At 43.2% G+C, this 16,568-nt stretch overlaps 1 protein-coding gene across 1 annotated transcript in view; it reads right to left on the reverse strand.

Annotated features, from left to right (window-relative positions):
• The window catches only part of LOC130886122 (FK506-binding protein 4-like), a 185,743-nt gene extending 172,417 nt beyond the window's left edge, over window positions 1-13,326 (reverse strand). Inside the window, 1 exon segment of the mRNA XM_057788024.1 lies at window positions 12,985-13,326. Within this exon segment, the coding sequence (XP_057644007.1) occupies window positions 12,985-13,326 (342 nt within the window).
• Between the last annotated feature and the right edge of the window lie 3,242 nt (window positions 13,327-16,568).

Consider the following 16,568-nt stretch of genomic DNA (forward strand, 5'->3'; position numbering starts at 1 on the left):
CCTCTCCAGGGTTTTTCAGTTACTGGATTTCTAGGTTGATTATCTTTTCAGGTCAGACTTCTATTTCTCCTTTTCACCGTTTATCATTTGTGGCAGCGAAAATGCACTGGTTTTTGCCAGGAGGAGGTCGGGGCAGAACCCGTCTCCCTCACACGTGATTCTGCTACACTAACAATTTTGATCCTATTTTCTCTCAAGGCCACTGTTGATGATGTCTTGTCGCCTTCTCCTTCATTGCTTCATGTTTTGCTTCAAGACAAAAATACAAGCCCTTGTATGCAAAAAGGAAGTGGGGGTTGGGGGATGACTCTGTGGGTACAATATGTGCCTGGAGTTCACATCCTTAGCACCCACATAAATGACAGGTAAATGTGGTGACCTGCCTATAATCCCAGCATGTGGAAGTCAGTAGAGATCCCCAGAGCAAACTGACTCGCTAGACTAGTCAAATTGGCAAGAACATACCTGAATATATAAGGTAGAAACAGATCAGAAGACAGCCCTGTTGCCAACTTCTGGCCTGTACACATGCATGTGCACATAGCACACTCCCCCACAAACATGTATCAATACTTCTGCAATGTGTACACAAATATAGAAAAAGTGGCCTGAAAGCTTTAATTCATAGTGTATGACTTAACTAGTTTTCTGGGGGGCATTTAAATTATTATTATTATTATTATTATTATTATTATTTCAGTTTCTATGTGTATTCCTGGCTGCTCTGGAGCTCACTCTCTAGACCAGATTTGCCTTGAACTTAGAGATCCTCCTGCCTCTGCATCCTGAGTGCTGAGATTAAAGGCATGCACCACCTTGAGGTCTTTTCATTGCTGCTTGAGAGTTTATTGCTACATACTTTGGGGATTAAACCCATGGAGGTCCTGAGAGTATGTACATGTGTGCAGGTGTGTGTATGTGAGTATATGTGTTCATGAGTGTGTGTATGTATGTATGTGCATGCATGTCTGCAAGTGTATGTGTATCTGTGTGTGCATATGTGTGTGTCCTTGTGTAGGTGTGTATACCTGGCATATGTGTGTATGTGCTCATGTGTATGTGCATATATACATATGTATAAGTGTATATACTTACATTTGTGTGTGTGTCTATGTGACTAAATGTGGTATTTATTTAAAACAAAATTTTATTCAGTCATAAAAGAGAACAAAATTGCATTATTTACAGAAAAATGGTTGCAGCTGGACATTATCATATTAAATGAATTAAGTCAAACTCAGAAAGTCGAATACAATGCATATTCTCTCAGTTGTGGATCCTGGATTTATATATAAACATATATGTGTATATGTATGCATGCATATATAAAATCACGTGTGTTTATATCACATGAATGTAGCAGTGAAACTGTGTAGTGAAATAAAGGAAAACTAATAGGAGAAAAAGGAGAGGAAAAGAATAGATCAACATGAAGTGGAGTGTGCTCAAAGTACATTGTATATTTGCATGAACATATCTTTACATGACCCATGTCTATGATCAATGGATATATGCCAATAAAACCAGCACAGATACAATTATATTTGTATGTTGATCACATTGTTTGAGCTTGGGTTTCCATTTCATACTTGGGAGCCAGTTCCCAACTGCCTCTTTCAAATCCAGGAATTCTTGAAAGGCAGCCATGTTTTAATGACGCCAACATGAGGTGGGAGAGAGCACCTCATCTTCATCCCAGCCAACAGGAAACACATTGTGGACTGTGAAACCTGAATTTGGACTGCGGATCCTATAGCATTGGTGCAGATATTCTGGTTCATAAAACCACTGAATCCTTTGGTGAAACACACAGAATTAAGTTAATCTGATCTATGTCACCCACCCCTCGGTGCTTTGTAGTGATCTTGATTAAAGAAAGATCATGGAATAGCTATATCCCAGCTTCATTTGCATTTACTTCAAAAGGAATGACCCAAATGAAGCAAAATAGGCATTTAAGTATAAGAAAAAGATTTTCTTTTGCTTTCATTAAACACGAACATGAAACAACTTGCCAGAAATTTGCACAACATTATTTTAGGACTGGAAAGTGAATTTGGCATGAATAATTTCCAAACTGATCATGCTAATTGTGCTTCCTCTGAACAAAGAAATGCAATAATCTCCGTCCCCGATGCATCAATCCCCATTGGTGCTCTAAGTTATTCCTGCGTTGGAGTGTTGAGTGGCACATATTTTATCCACATGTGGTTTTCCACCCCACCTCTCAGAAGAGGAAAAAGAGACTAGTTTGCATATGTCATCCTATGATATTTATTTTTCCTTTTATCATTCTGCAGGTGAAACATCCAGCAATTCCGAGCCAAGATCTGGATTCCCAGCAGTATCCCTGGAACCAGGTTCCATGCCTCAGTGTCTGACATAAACTTTCTGCTCAAAGACAGTTGAATAAACTGTTAAATGAATGCAGTATTAAACTAACTCCTCATGACTTGTTGCCATGCCCATAGAATAGTGCATCTCTCCACTCTAATCAGAGAAGCTCCTGTTTTCAGCAGATGACAATGAATGCTGAGTAACAAGGAGGGCTCAAGGGGGCACTCATGAATCTCACTGTGAAGGGGAAACAGAGTAGGCATCACAGGTGAATGAGGGAGGGGTCTGGATGGGAGATGAGGCTGAGAACAGGAGGAGTCAGGTTGGGTGACAATGGAGGGAGAGAGTACTGGGAGAGACAACTGGAATTGGGGGTGGGCACCTCAGAGATGAACAAATCTAGGGCAAAAGAATCTCCCAGGAATCTATGAGGGTGACCCTCGCTAAGATTCCTAGCAATGGGGGATATGGAGCCTGAATTGACCATCTCCTGTAATCATGCAAGACTTAGAGTGGAGGGATTGGGACTCCCAAAAACCCACATAACTTTTGGCCTACAATTTTCTCTGCCTACAAATATGCTGGGGTAAAAGTGTTGCAGAAATTATGGGAGTGGCCTACCAATGAAGGATTGGCCCGGCTTGAAACCCAAACTATGGGAGGGAGCCCACCCCTGGCACTGCCTGGTAGGCCAGAACCCAGAGGCTGCACAGCTCAGAGACCTAGGATAGAACCAAACATGACTGGTCAGAAAAAGAAAATAGTCAATGAAATGATTCTTAATGATATTCTGTTATACTAATAAATTGTTGTCTAGCCAAATCGTCCTCCAAAAGGCTTCGCACAGCCTCAGATGGAAACAGATACAGAGACCTCAGGAAATCCTGTGAAAGATGAAGAGGAAGAGGAAGGATTGTGAGAGCCAGAGGGCCAAGGACAACACAAGAAAACCCAAAAAATCAACTAACGTGGGCTCATAGGGACTCACAGAGACTGAACTGTCAACCAGACTGACCTTGCATGAGACCTTGACCTAGGCTTTCTGAACATATATTACAGTCATATGGCTTTATCTTCTTGTAGGTGTTCTAACAGTGGGAGCAGGGGCTGTCTCTGACTCTGTTGTCTGCTTTTGGGACCCTTTCCTCCTACTGGGGAACCTCATCCAGCTTCAATAGGAGAGGAGTTGCCTAGTCTTACTGCAGCTTGATATATTGATGGCTGGCTGATATACATGGGAGGCCTGCCCTTTTCTGAAGTCAAAAAAGGAGAAGTGGATGGGGGGAAGTTTGATGGGAGGGACTTGGAGGAGAGGAAGGAGTGTGGGGAAGCTGTGATTGGATCAGGGAAAAGTGATTAATAATTAGTTAGTAAAAATAAATTTAAAAGAAGAAAAAAAGAGGGCGCAAAGTTGGGTAGGTAAGGAAGGAGACTGGATCTGAGAGGAGCTGGGAAATGTGTGGAGATATGATTAAAATTCATTAAATGTAATTCTCAAAGAACTAATTATTTCAAAGAGAAAGGAAAAGAGAAAAAGAAAAGAAGGAAGGAAGAAGAATAAAGAAGAAAGGGAGGGAGGAAAAAAGGAGGAGGAAAAGGAGATACAGGTTATAAGGTAGGACACTATAATTTCACAAGAGAGCAAGTATCCTGGTTAGCCTTAACTTTCAACTTGAAATACTCAGAGTCACCTGAGAAGGGCAATGTTGTCTGAGGTTTCCATCCTGCCGGTTTTCATAGTTGTTAAGTTCCAAAGAAATCACACAGAGATCTATCTACATTAGTTATAAACTGATTGGCCTATTAGCTCAGGCTTCTTATTAACTCTTATAACTTATATTAGCCCATTATTCTTGTCTATGTTAGTCACATGCCTTGGTACCTTTTGCGGCGAGGCAGTCACATCTTGCATGCTCTTCAGCTAAATCATGACTGCGTATCTCAAAATCCTCTTCCCAGAATTCTCCTGTTCTCATTGCCCCACCTCTGCTTCCTGCATGGTTGCCCCACCTAACTTCCTTTCTGGCTACTGGCCAATCAACATTTTATTAAGCAAGTACAAGGAACAAAAGTTTACAGGGTAAAACCATTGCCCCACAGCAGGGCGACTCAAGTGTGGGGGGGGGTTACACAGGTACATTGGCTTGTGAGCATATCTGTAGGGTGTTACCTTGATTGTTAATTGATATAGCAGGTCCTAGCCCAATGTGGGCAGCACCATTCCCTGGGCAAGTGATCCTGGACTGTATGAGAATTCTGGCTATTCATGACCTGTGAGTGAGTCATCAGAAAGAATTCCTCCCTGGTTTCTACTGTTCTTCTTGACTATGAGTCAGTTTCCTGGTTGGAGGCATTGTTTCATTGAATAGGAGGTCGACTTGTTTTCAGCTTCCTGCCTTCTGTTCCTGTAATGTCTTTCCTAAATGATGTACTGCAACCTAGACGAATAAGCCAGGTGAGTCCTTTCCTCCACTCGGGGGCTTTTGTCCAGAAGGTTTCACCATAGCAAAGGAAATGAAAGTAGGACAGCAAGATACCCTTATTCTGGTCTCAATAACAATATTTACTAATATCGGGAAGGTTAGATGAACATTGGGCTAAGTGACAGGAAAGCCAGTGGGGGCCGGTGGAGAAAGAACTTCACAGACTGTGGTTCCTGCAGGAGCAGTGGTCCTTCATACTTGTATCCGTATCTCTTCTCTAGCACACAACCTTCACATTTCCTTATCATTTCTTCCTAGTCTAAGAAAACTGCAAATGGCTTGTGTGAATTTTTTTTATTGGTTGTAATCACTAGAAAAAATGCTTATGAATTTTAAATTGATAATATTTATGGTTTAACAAGGTAACCAAATTAAGGATTTGTGTTTTATATTCAACAAAGTTTAGGTCTCGTAATATAATAGGAGACATTCCAAATAAAATGCATTTGTGAGGCAAAGAAATGTACTAAATGATTCAATAGGCATTCCAAAAGGCTCCTGAAATTTCAATAGACATTAGCATCAACCTGTAACTGTTGTACATGCCAATATACACACACTAATGGCAGAATGTGTTCTAAAAACAGGATGTTAAAATATAATGCTGGAGGATTGGTGGGATGGCTCAGTGGGTAAAAGTCCTTCCAAGCCTGATGACCTGTGCTCAATTCCTATTATCCGCATGGTAGAAGGAAAGAGCTGACACCTGCAGATTGTCTCTTAGTCATGTGTGTGCCCACACACAAATGCAAATACACAAGCTAAATAGATGTAATAAGATATTTTTAAATATAAGGGTATGTTTCAACAAACAGGAAACGTGTTTGGTTATTTAGTAACGTACAGCAATCTTGAGCGTAGGAAGTTTGTCTGCTTTGTATTGTCTCAACTAAGAAACAATTAACTGCTGTATTACATCTTCCTGAAGTGTGGGTTCTTCTGATGAGAATTCTAGATGGTTTGGATATGAAGTCTCCCCCCCACCCCAGTAAAACTCACATGTTGAGGTCATGGTACTTGTAATGGCTACTCTTTGTTGTCAACTTGACTACACCTGGAATTAACTCAAACCCAAGTAGCTAAGTACACCTGTACGGACTTTTCTTTGTTGAATTATTTGAAGCCAGAAGACCCACCCTAAATTCAGATCTTTCGAAGTAGAAAGATTGACCTTTACATCTGGGCCACGCCTTCTAGTGGCAGTGTATTTAAAGGACACAGAAGAAGAAAATGCTTGTTTTCACCGGCTGGCCCTCACTCTCTCTGACAAAGTCATTCCTTCACTTGTCTTAAAGCCTTTTTTAAATTTGATACATACGAAAGGCCAGCTGAGACATCCAGCTTCGTGGACTGAACTATATTGTGTTCTTGGACTTTCTGTTGGGAGATGGCTATTGTTGGACTAGCTGGGCCACAGCCCGTAAGTTATTCTAGTAAATCCAATCACACACACACACACACACACACACACACAGAGAGAGAGAGAGAGAGACAGACAGACAGACACACAGAGAGAGAGACAGAGAGACAGATAGATACACACACAGAGACAGAGAGACAGACACAGAGAGAGAGAGATAGAGAGACAGAGACACAGATACACACACAGAGACAGACACACACAGATACACAGAGAGAGATAGAGAGAGACAGACAGACAGACACACACACATTTGTTCTGTTAGTCCTGCTTCTCTAGAGAACCCTGACTTATACTCATTACTCAACTAATAGCACTATTTGCAGAGCTTCTCCAGACTGGACAAAGCTGGAAGAATTAGGTCAAGATGGATCCTTGGGGATATCCCGTTCCTAGCCCCTTCCGGCCTCATTTTTCTGCTGTCTGTCAGTCATGAGGAGAACAGTTGCATGCCACACAGTCTTCCTCCATGATTCTTTGCACAGGAGCAGGGGCTATCACAGCCTAGTCTGAACCTGCCAAAATCATGATCCAAAGCTACACTCTTTTCCCTGAAGTTGTTCTTGTCTGGCATTTGGCCACAGTGACAAGAAAGCCAGCTAACACACAGGACAAGAAAAGTCCACATTTGCTATCATTCCCAGCAGCAGGAGGATGTTCCATCTCTGATGTCCAAGTTCTGTGGGCATGCAGGGTCCAGTGTATGTTTTGATATTTAGTAGGAAGAATGAGGAGAGGGGTTTTCTATGACAACTCAGCTGAATGACAATGACTAGGGGCCAGCAGGAGATAAAGAATAAAAGCAACCTGGAGTCCTTGTTTCTCCTTTACTTAGCTGTATTAGTTACTCTTCTATTGCTGTGATAAAACACCATGAGCAAGGCACCCTAGAGAAGGATGAGTTTATTTGGAGTTTACGGCTCTAGCGGGTTAAGGGTCCAACGCCATTACAGCTGGAAGCATGGCGGCAGGCAGGCATAGCATTGGAGCAACAACTGAGGGCTCACATCTCCACCTACAAATTAGAAGCAGGAAGAGCTAACTCAAAATGACCTTGAGCCCTTTGCAGCCTCAAAGTCTGCTTCAAGTGGCACATTTCCTCCAACAAGGCTGCACCTCTTAACCGCCCCCCCACCCCAAGTCACCACCTGGGAACCAAATATTTGACTGTTCAGGATTTGTAGGAGACATTTCATTCAAACCACATTAGCCATGGAATAGGAAACCCCAATATCCTCTGGGTTTACTTACAAGCAAGCTTCCCACTAAATGATGGACAGAAACGTTTTGTTTCCTGAGGCTGAAAGGGATAGAAGTGTCTCAATGCTGTCATCCCGAAAGCTAGGCAATGGCTTTAAAGGAAGACCCCAGAGTAAGATCTCATCTTATCTCAGTTATGTACACACACATTTAATAACTCTTTCTTGTTTGTATGTGAGAAGAACACAGATGGTTGTTAGAACTGCTCACTAAAGAGCCAAATACATTAGTATACAGGTTCAGAGAGTCAAGGTATCTTGAAGAGAAAAGGGGTGTGGATACACCCTGGAGTGACCTTCCCTAGAGTCAACAAAGGAAATGTCCACCATTCTGCAAGCTTTTCCAAACGTGGTGGATCTCTCTGGACTGTGTTTATCATCCTTCTCCTCATTCTAACTGGCAATGCATTTGTAAGAAATGCAACTTAGCAACTTTTCTTAAAACTCTGTAGGTGGTTATTTTATAGAGGGCGTTTTTTCATTCTGCTGTGAGGAAAGAGGGATTCCCCAAGGTGTCTTTAAATCATGCTACTCCCTTATCGCGGGGACAAAGAGAAACAGGCAAATCCTAGTGTTCATCTCTAAAACTGCTCCGCTTTAGTTCAACACAGAGGCCTAATCTCGCCAGCAGGACAGCACACATGATAAAGACCTTTATCGGCAGGAAGGAAACAGTGAGCACTAAAGACTAATCAAAAAGGGTCTTTTCTGCAGGGAATACCAGTTTATAAGAGAACACTTAGTGTTGCTTAGCACTTATGCAATTAGCTACACAATGGCCAATTGTTGTGGACTAGTAAGGCTCACAAAATAAATAATGTCCTAAGTCTCCACTTGCTAAAAACGTGTGCGAGGCATATGAATTCTCTGTGAATGTAGGGCAAAGATCACTAGTGTGGATCACAATAACTGGGTCTTACTTTTGGCATCAAGTAGGTCAGTTTTTCACACCATTGGCATACCTTTGTCCCCATTACTTCCCTGAAGTTGTTATTTTGAAACCATGACTTGCTATTATCTGAGTGTCCTTCCTGTTTCTGAGGTCCCCTGTTGGTAAGATAAGGAAGTATACAGGCAACTCACAGTCCTTAGGCTAGTGTTTGAAGAAGCATTGTTTGGGCTGGGAAAATGGCTCAGTTGGTAAAGTGCTGGATATACAAACATAAAGACATGCTTTTATTCTCCTAGAATCTTTTTTTTTTTAAATAGCCATTTGTGGCAATATGCCCCATCATCTCATCACAGGGGAAAACTAAGACATGGAGATCCCCTAGGACTTGCTGGGTAGCTATTGTAGATTAGTCTATAAGGTCCAGGGTTCATGAGACAGGCTCAGAACATAAGATAATAAGCAATTGAGAACCAAACATTGACTTCCGGCTTTGACATGTGTGTGCACACATGTGCTCACCCAGAAACCTGTGTACACAGACACAAAAACACAGCAAATGTTGGTCATCTGTATACTTAAGATGATAAAAAGAAGAGGTCAACTTCCTGTTGGAATTTGTTATTCTTTTGGTTGTTAAAAGCCTCCGATGAATCCCACAGCAGCTCTTCTCAGAGACTCTTATTTAAGTAATGCCAGGCAAAACAGGAGTCCATGACAGTGGGTATTCTGAAATGGGCAGAGGGCACAGAAAAGCCCAGAAACTCATGTGAGCTATACTACGCCAAGTCTGGGATGTCACAGTCACCTCCTCATATGCCAGTGAAGCTGGAGGCTGACAGAGCCAAAGGTATGCCCCCTTGCTCTTCCACTGCATGTTCATTCTGGCAAGTGGTCCACGTGAGGCTCATTCAGACTCTGAGGAGTTGATAAATGCTTTTATGGGGAAGATGGAGTCTAACCAACAGTTTTTATCTCCTCTGTACCTTAGGGATGGGGATTGAATTACTTTTCTGACTCAATTCACTGTCCTTAAGAAGTTGATTTAGGGTCCTTTTAAGGCCTTCTGTCTGAATGTTTGTTTGAGGTGTTTAGAGTTAGGTAAGGATTGGAAGGAAGGACCCAGAGCCACAAGTTTGTTTTCTCCTCGTGGAGGCATATATACTTCATTAAAGATAGAATGGCTTGGAGCCCACCTGTGGGGGAAAGGTCCCTGGGTCCATCATCATGACCTTCCATGTGGGCTAGTCCATTGCCCTCCATTGTTTACCTATGGGACCCACACACCCTTTCCAATTGCATTCTTTAAGAAAAAACCAGGGAACTGGGAAGATGGATCTGTCAGTCAAGTGTTTGCTTTACAAACATGAAAAGCAGAGTCTGAGCTTAGACAGGGACAGGTGACTTACTAAGGCTTGACGGCTGGCCTGTCTATTCATACTGGAAATCCCTAGACCACTGAGAGAGATTGTGCTTCCAAAACAAATAAGCAAACAAGCAAACCAAAATGACACAGGTGGCTCCTGAGGAACAAGACCCAAGATTGATATCTGCCTTCCATATTCATGCACATGTATTCACAACCTCCAACATACAAGTACCCTTCATTGGAAGACATATACACACATGACACACACAGAAAAAAAGATAGGAAGGAAGGAAAAAGAGAGAGGGGAGAGGGCAAGCAAGTACATATCTAACCCAAGCCGCCAGATACTGGGGGAATCTGCTCAGATGAGCAAAGAGCACATAGCCCCAGGTCCTAGATCACCAGAGCAAATACCAGCTTCACCTGCCACACAGTGGGAGACAAACTGCTAGACACAGCAAGCAATCTATGACTGCTGTATGCTGCAGACATCAGAAGGAAAACGTAAGGCTGGCATAGCTTGGAGTCAGCGTGGGTAGAGCAGAGTCTGGATTCAAACCCTAATTGTGTTATAAAGAAACACAGTCAGTTCTGTCCTTTAGCCTTGGCCGCCATAACATGGCATCATTATTTGTTATGACCGCATACTTCTCTAGGAAGATGAAAAGGGAATTTCTAATTCAGACATCATGCATTAATTGAAAGCTCTAGTGAAAAGCTTTTCATTATTATCTTTATTATCCTGATCTTCACTTAGCACTCTGATGGGTGGAATTGTGCAGTTCAGAAAATCTTCTGGTTTATGATGCTTTGAATCTTGTGGGCTATGCTTCCCAGGGTTAGTTAATTCCCAGAGATAATAAGACTAGTCTGTAAATGAACATTTGATATGCAAACCAGACAAAGTTGAATTGCAATCACTAACCAATAGCCATTCAGAGTCTTACTCAGAGCAAGCATGGCAGCTGTTAAGGTGTGCTGTATCTTTAAGGGCTACCTTCACGTCAATTATGAACATGGCACAACCTAACTTACGTATGAGACGCCATAATGGGACCTATCATTTGTATACTAGCAAAAGAAGGTTAAAAGGGAAAATAAATATTAATTAAATACTCACCTCCCCAGACTTAATGTTCAACCTAGTTTGATATCCATTGGTGTGGGCCTCCCATAAAGTTTAAATTATCATACTAAATAATCATTAAAGGAACACATCTGTGAGGAGAATTTTCTGAGAAACACAAAACAGCTATAGAAATTCCAAAAAGACTATATCCTACAGACTAACTCTTGGAATAACAGGTATATATTTACTATACTCTCAGAATGAAGTGGGGGGGTCATGTCTTCCTTACATATGTGCTTAGGAAACTGCCTTATGGGGCAAGGTTAAGCAAGATGGTGCACAGGAGAGGATGGGCTTAGGGTTTTCACCTGGGTATGAAGCCTTTCGATGATGGGATCCACTTGGGTGATATATCACCCAGAGTCTTCTTTCAGGCCCTGGAGATGGTGGAGATGGTTTGTATAATGATTTGACTTATAAGAGAAAGAATTAGTTGTATCTTCTTCACCAGTTGCCAAGTGCTACAACTTCATTGAAAAGAAACAGGATTCCCCCTAGGAGAATAGGTTTCAGGTTAATGTATGTAATGTTCTACACAGTTTTATTAATCTAGAGGCAGGGCGGCTCTGGAAGGCGGAATCAGCAGGCTGGAGATACAGCTTCCGGCTGTTCATGGCCAGCTGTGGGATGCAGGCAGGACCCTTCCTCTGTCCTCTCTTTGCCTTACTTCCCTAATCATGGAAGTGGAGGAGCACATATTCCTCTTGGACATGCATCACAAAAGTGAATGAGAACACATTCGGAGGGATTTGATTCTTGGAGAGCTTCATCAGAACACGCATGCACATACACATAGACACACTTTGTTTCTCTTTGTATGTTGCCGGTTTAGAAACAGGGAAAGTGTTAAGTCAAGAAATGTGTAATTCTACTCCTCCCATTATCCTTGAGATCAAAGCCATTTCTCCCACACAGAGCTGCGTGGATGTTACTGTGAATGTTTCTGACAGCTTGCGATTGGGAAGGGGGCTTTGTGTTTCCCACAGCTAGTGAACTCACCCTCCACGTATTCCAGGGGAGTGACTCCATGCGGGCCTCAGGGAAGGCCTCAGACAGTTTTCAAATGGACCCCATCAAATCCCTGTTGTGTATCCTCTTCCCTGGAAATTGCTTTGGTGTTTAATTGTTGAAACCATGTGTGTTTTAAGGGAAATTGATTCCATATGTGTGTGCATTATTTAGACTGGGCTCATCACATTGTTCTCTTATAAATGCCATTCACCGTCCAGGAAGAATCCCCAGTGCCTCTTCATACACCATCCCGTGCTTGTCAACAGCTTCTAAGCAGGAAGCTTTCTCAGTCTTGAAAAACCCACTATCCAGACTCTAGAGACCACTTTCTCCTCCATAGTAACTATTTCAGTTCAAAACAAACAAACAAACAAATAAAATCTTAACTTCCTCGGGGGCTGTTTCAGTTGCTGAAGTTCCTGCCATGCAAGCTTGAGGACTTGAATTCAACAGTCACAAAAGCACCTGAGTGTACTGGCGTCCATTTATAACCCCACCCCTCTGCAGGCAGGCAGAGGCAGGCAGAGACAGGCATATCCCCGGAACTCACCCAGTCAGCCTACCCAATAGATGAGTGAATGAGTCTGTCTCCCAAAATAAGACAGACACACCGTACTTCCCCATGTGTTTTGTACATACAATGACATACTCAAACACTCTTTAGCCTTTTCATAAGGGGGTCAGACAAGAAGATAGCTTGCTGAAGGTTCCCCAAAATGCCTCCCATGGAAACAGCAGCATGAAAACATAATTTAGCAAGTCTCTTTCATTGATTTCTCAAGATCTTAAATAATAAAAAGCACGAAGGTGCCAAGTTTTCCTCGATTCATCCAGTCAGCACACATTAAATAAATGTCCACTGTGTGTCAAGGAACACTTTAAAGCTCTAGAAAAGTCACTATGACAAGACTGTCAGTTCTCTTGAAGCACACACTCTTTAGGGCATCTCCCAAGGCTCATTATAATTATGACAACCAGCGTTCCTTACGTTACCCTGTGGACAACGCTGGTCTGCAGGAGCAGAAAATGTAAGCTCAGCTCGTCTGAGAAGCTGCGCATGTGCTCAGGTTGGAAAGCATGATGGCACTCTGCAGCCGTCATACACGCTGCAGCGGTCGTACATTCTGCAGCCATCAAACACTCTGCAGCCGTCATACTCGCTGCAGCCATCGTACACGCTGCAGCCGTCATACTCGCTGCAGCCATCATACTCGCTGCAGCCGTCATACACGCTGCAGCGGTCGTACACGCTGCAGCCGTCGTACACTCTGCAGCCGTTGTACACGCTGCAGCCATCGTACACGGTGCTACCGTCATACTCGCTGCAGCCGTCATACACGCTACAGCGGTCGTACACGCTGCAGCCATCGTACACACAGCATCCGTCGTACACTCTGCAGCCGTCGTACACGGTGCTGCCGTCATACATGCTGCAGCCGTTGTACACTCTGCGCAGCCGTCATACACTCTGCAGCCGTCATAGGATACAGTCTGTGTGTTTAGGGAGAGAGGGGAGAAGCAAACAAGAGCAGACCAAACCAAGATCAAGTTCTGATAAGTGCAATGAAGAAACTAAAGCAGGATAGCATAGGTAGATGAGGACTGGCTTTCCCTTTCAACCAAGGAAATGAGAGGCAGTAGCTGTATAGAGGAGTAAAGGAGCTCCCAGGAAGACGGGAAGCCATGGGATGGTATTCCTTTGGCAAGTTAGTTCATGCAACTTAATCGTGGTTAAAGATTGTACTACAAAAGACTGAGTGGTAGCTTATAGAAAAATAGGAAGGTTAGAACCAGTAGATGTGGGGCATGGACCACTTTTACATTTTACAAACTCAGAGCACACACGTCAGGAGCAATGAGGTGATTGCAGAGGAACAGGCTCCTGGGAGACTCAGAGAAGACTTCAGACAGTTGAATGCTTGCTTGGTCACTCCTTATTCAGACTTTGTTGGTTTATGATGAGGAATTTAAGAAGTGTAACCAGGACTTGTGTGCCTGTACTTACAGAAGTCCTGTGCTTCAAGGACATTTGCTCATCTGTCCAGATTCTTCCCCAGTCGTGCCTGGCATCCCTGTGCCTCCTACCTCACTATTTTCACATCAATCTTCTGTTTAAGGTCTGTGTGGTTGTTTGAAAAGAATGGCCTCCACAGGCTCATATATTTGAATATTTAGTCACTAGAGAGTACAGTCGTTTGAACAGATTAGAAGGATTAGAAAGTGTGGCCTTGTTGAAGTAGGTGTGGCCTTGTTAGAGGAAGTGTGTCACCGGAGGGTAGACTCTGAGGTTTCAAAAGTCCATACTAGGCCCAGGTGCCCACTCCTCTGCCTAAGGACAAGGATGCAGCTCTCAGCTGCTGTTTCAGTGCCTCCATGCTCCTGCCATGTCCCTGTCATGATGATAACGACAAACCCTCTGAAACTGTAAACAAGATCACAGTAAAATTATTTTATATGAGTTGTCTTGGCCATGGTGTTCCTTCACAGGAATAAAACAATAGCTAATACAATAAATTAATGATTTGACTGAGACAGTGTGCTCAAACACAATGATTCTTTTCAAGAATGATTAAAGTGGAGACATTGTGAAGTAAGCAGCTACTTCTAGTGTTGGGACCCTGGGATCAGTAGGTGCTGAGGGAGGGAATCATACATGTCATAAAGCTCTGCTAAGCCTGAGGTCAGCAGATCTTCAAAAGCTTCCCACTGATGCTTCACACACACACACACAACACACACACAACACACACACACACCTGTATGAATGTATGTGTACCACTCGTGTGCAATGCCTACACAGGCCAAAATGGGGCTTAAGATCCCCTGGGATTGGAGAGATAACAGTTGTGAGGCCCAGTGTGTCTGCTGGGAAGAAACTTGTGGAAGAGCAGCAGGTGTTCTTTTTTGGTTTTGCGAGACAGAGTTTCTCTGTGGTTTTGGAGCCTGTCCTGGAACTAGCTCTTGTAGACCAGGCTGGTCTCGAACTCACAGAGATCCGCCTGCCTCTGCCTCCCGAGTGCTGGGATTAAAGGCGTGCGCCACCACCGCCCGGCACAGCAGGTGTTCTTAATGGCTGAGCCACCTCTCCCGTCCCTGATTTTGACTTCTGATTTCAATCTAGCCTGGGATTCTTTTGTGAACCTAGATCATTTGGAAACATTCTCTTTTTCCCCCCAGTCTTATTTTAGATAAAGATATTTTTGTTTAACCTGAAAATTATTCTATTGCCTGGAAAACCCTCAGGGGATTTCATAGAATTACCATAAAATAATTAAAATGTGTGTTTTAATTTAGAAATACACTCCAATATTGCTTGGCAGGTCTTCTGTGTCAACGGCCCAGGGAAGGGGACTAGGGCTATCCAGAGCAGCACAGCCCGTGTCAGATGTCTGGGCTTCACAGCCAGTGTCTCCACGTGCTCTGGGAAAAGACTGTCCTGGTGAGCCTCAGTTGTACGGAGCCCTGAAACCTACTATTTAACTTTGTCAAAAAATAATTACAATAAACATAAATTTACACCTGGTGTCTCGAGATAGACGTGATGCTCATCTGAGTGTTTAAACATGAAGGAAAGGTGATCTTTGTCTGACTTCAAAGTTTCTTACCCATTGATGGGATACCACAGCCACTCAGCTCTCACACAGAGGTGTATGCAGCAACTTAAGTGAGGTGATGTTTGAACTGAGCTTTACAAGATGAAGAGAATGTCACAAGTAGCACGAAGCAAAGTAAGAAAATCACTTAGATGCAATAGCAACAGCCAACAGAAAACAATGCTAACAATTATAGAATTCCATCTTGTGGGTCCCCTCTGTCATATGGAATAGGAACACATGCTAATACAAATTCTGTCCATGCCATGTTTGCAGCGCAGGGCTTCACCTTGTCATGGTGCACTCAGCCCAGCCAAGCTAGTCATTTGCACTTCCTGTAAGAGTCAGAGCAGAGTCAAAGGGAGATCCCAGCCTCCCGCGTCCCTGGACACGGCTGCTGGGGAGTGACTTTTGATCTTTTCTCTTGCCAAGAGCTGAGTTTGAAGAACTCAGTTCATCTTATCACTAGATCAGAAAAGCCCCAATCTAGCAAATACACAGGACGAGGCTGAGGGGGTGCTGTGTAAGCAGGAGGAATTGAATCCAACCTCAGGCACCTATGTAATAGGCCTGACAGCACATGCGTGCAACACCAGACCTGGACAGTAAACATGCAACACCAGACCTGGAGAGGTAGAGGCAGAGATCCCTGGGCTGACAGGCCAGCCAGCGGAGCCAAGCTGGTGTACTCCAGGTTTCAACATAGCATGGAAGGGTATTAATCCCTGATCCCCGCATGAGCAACCCTCCAACGCATGCACTCATATTCACACACGTGTGCACATGCATGCACAAACATACAAACTCACAGGACACACATAGTGGAAAACTAATAAGCACTAAGTTCAAACATGATATATAAAAGACCCATTGAGAAAATGTATGACGTCCATTGCTGGATGTGATTTGGATCAAATTCCCATAATGAAATGGACCATGTGTCCAAGTTTAGTGACAAGTCCCAAGGCAGGCGTCTTAGTTACCTGAAAGTTAACAGAGCTGATTTTAAACCTTTACATAACATGGATAGCTCTAAAATCTGATAGACAGTAGATTTATCTGAATGATAAAATTGCAA

The sequence above is a fragment of the Chionomys nivalis genome, chromosome 13 (genome assembly GCF_950005125.1).
Source record: "Chionomys nivalis chromosome 13, mChiNiv1.1, whole genome shotgun sequence".
Lineage (NCBI taxonomy): Eukaryota > Metazoa > Chordata > Mammalia > Rodentia > Cricetidae > Chionomys > Chionomys nivalis.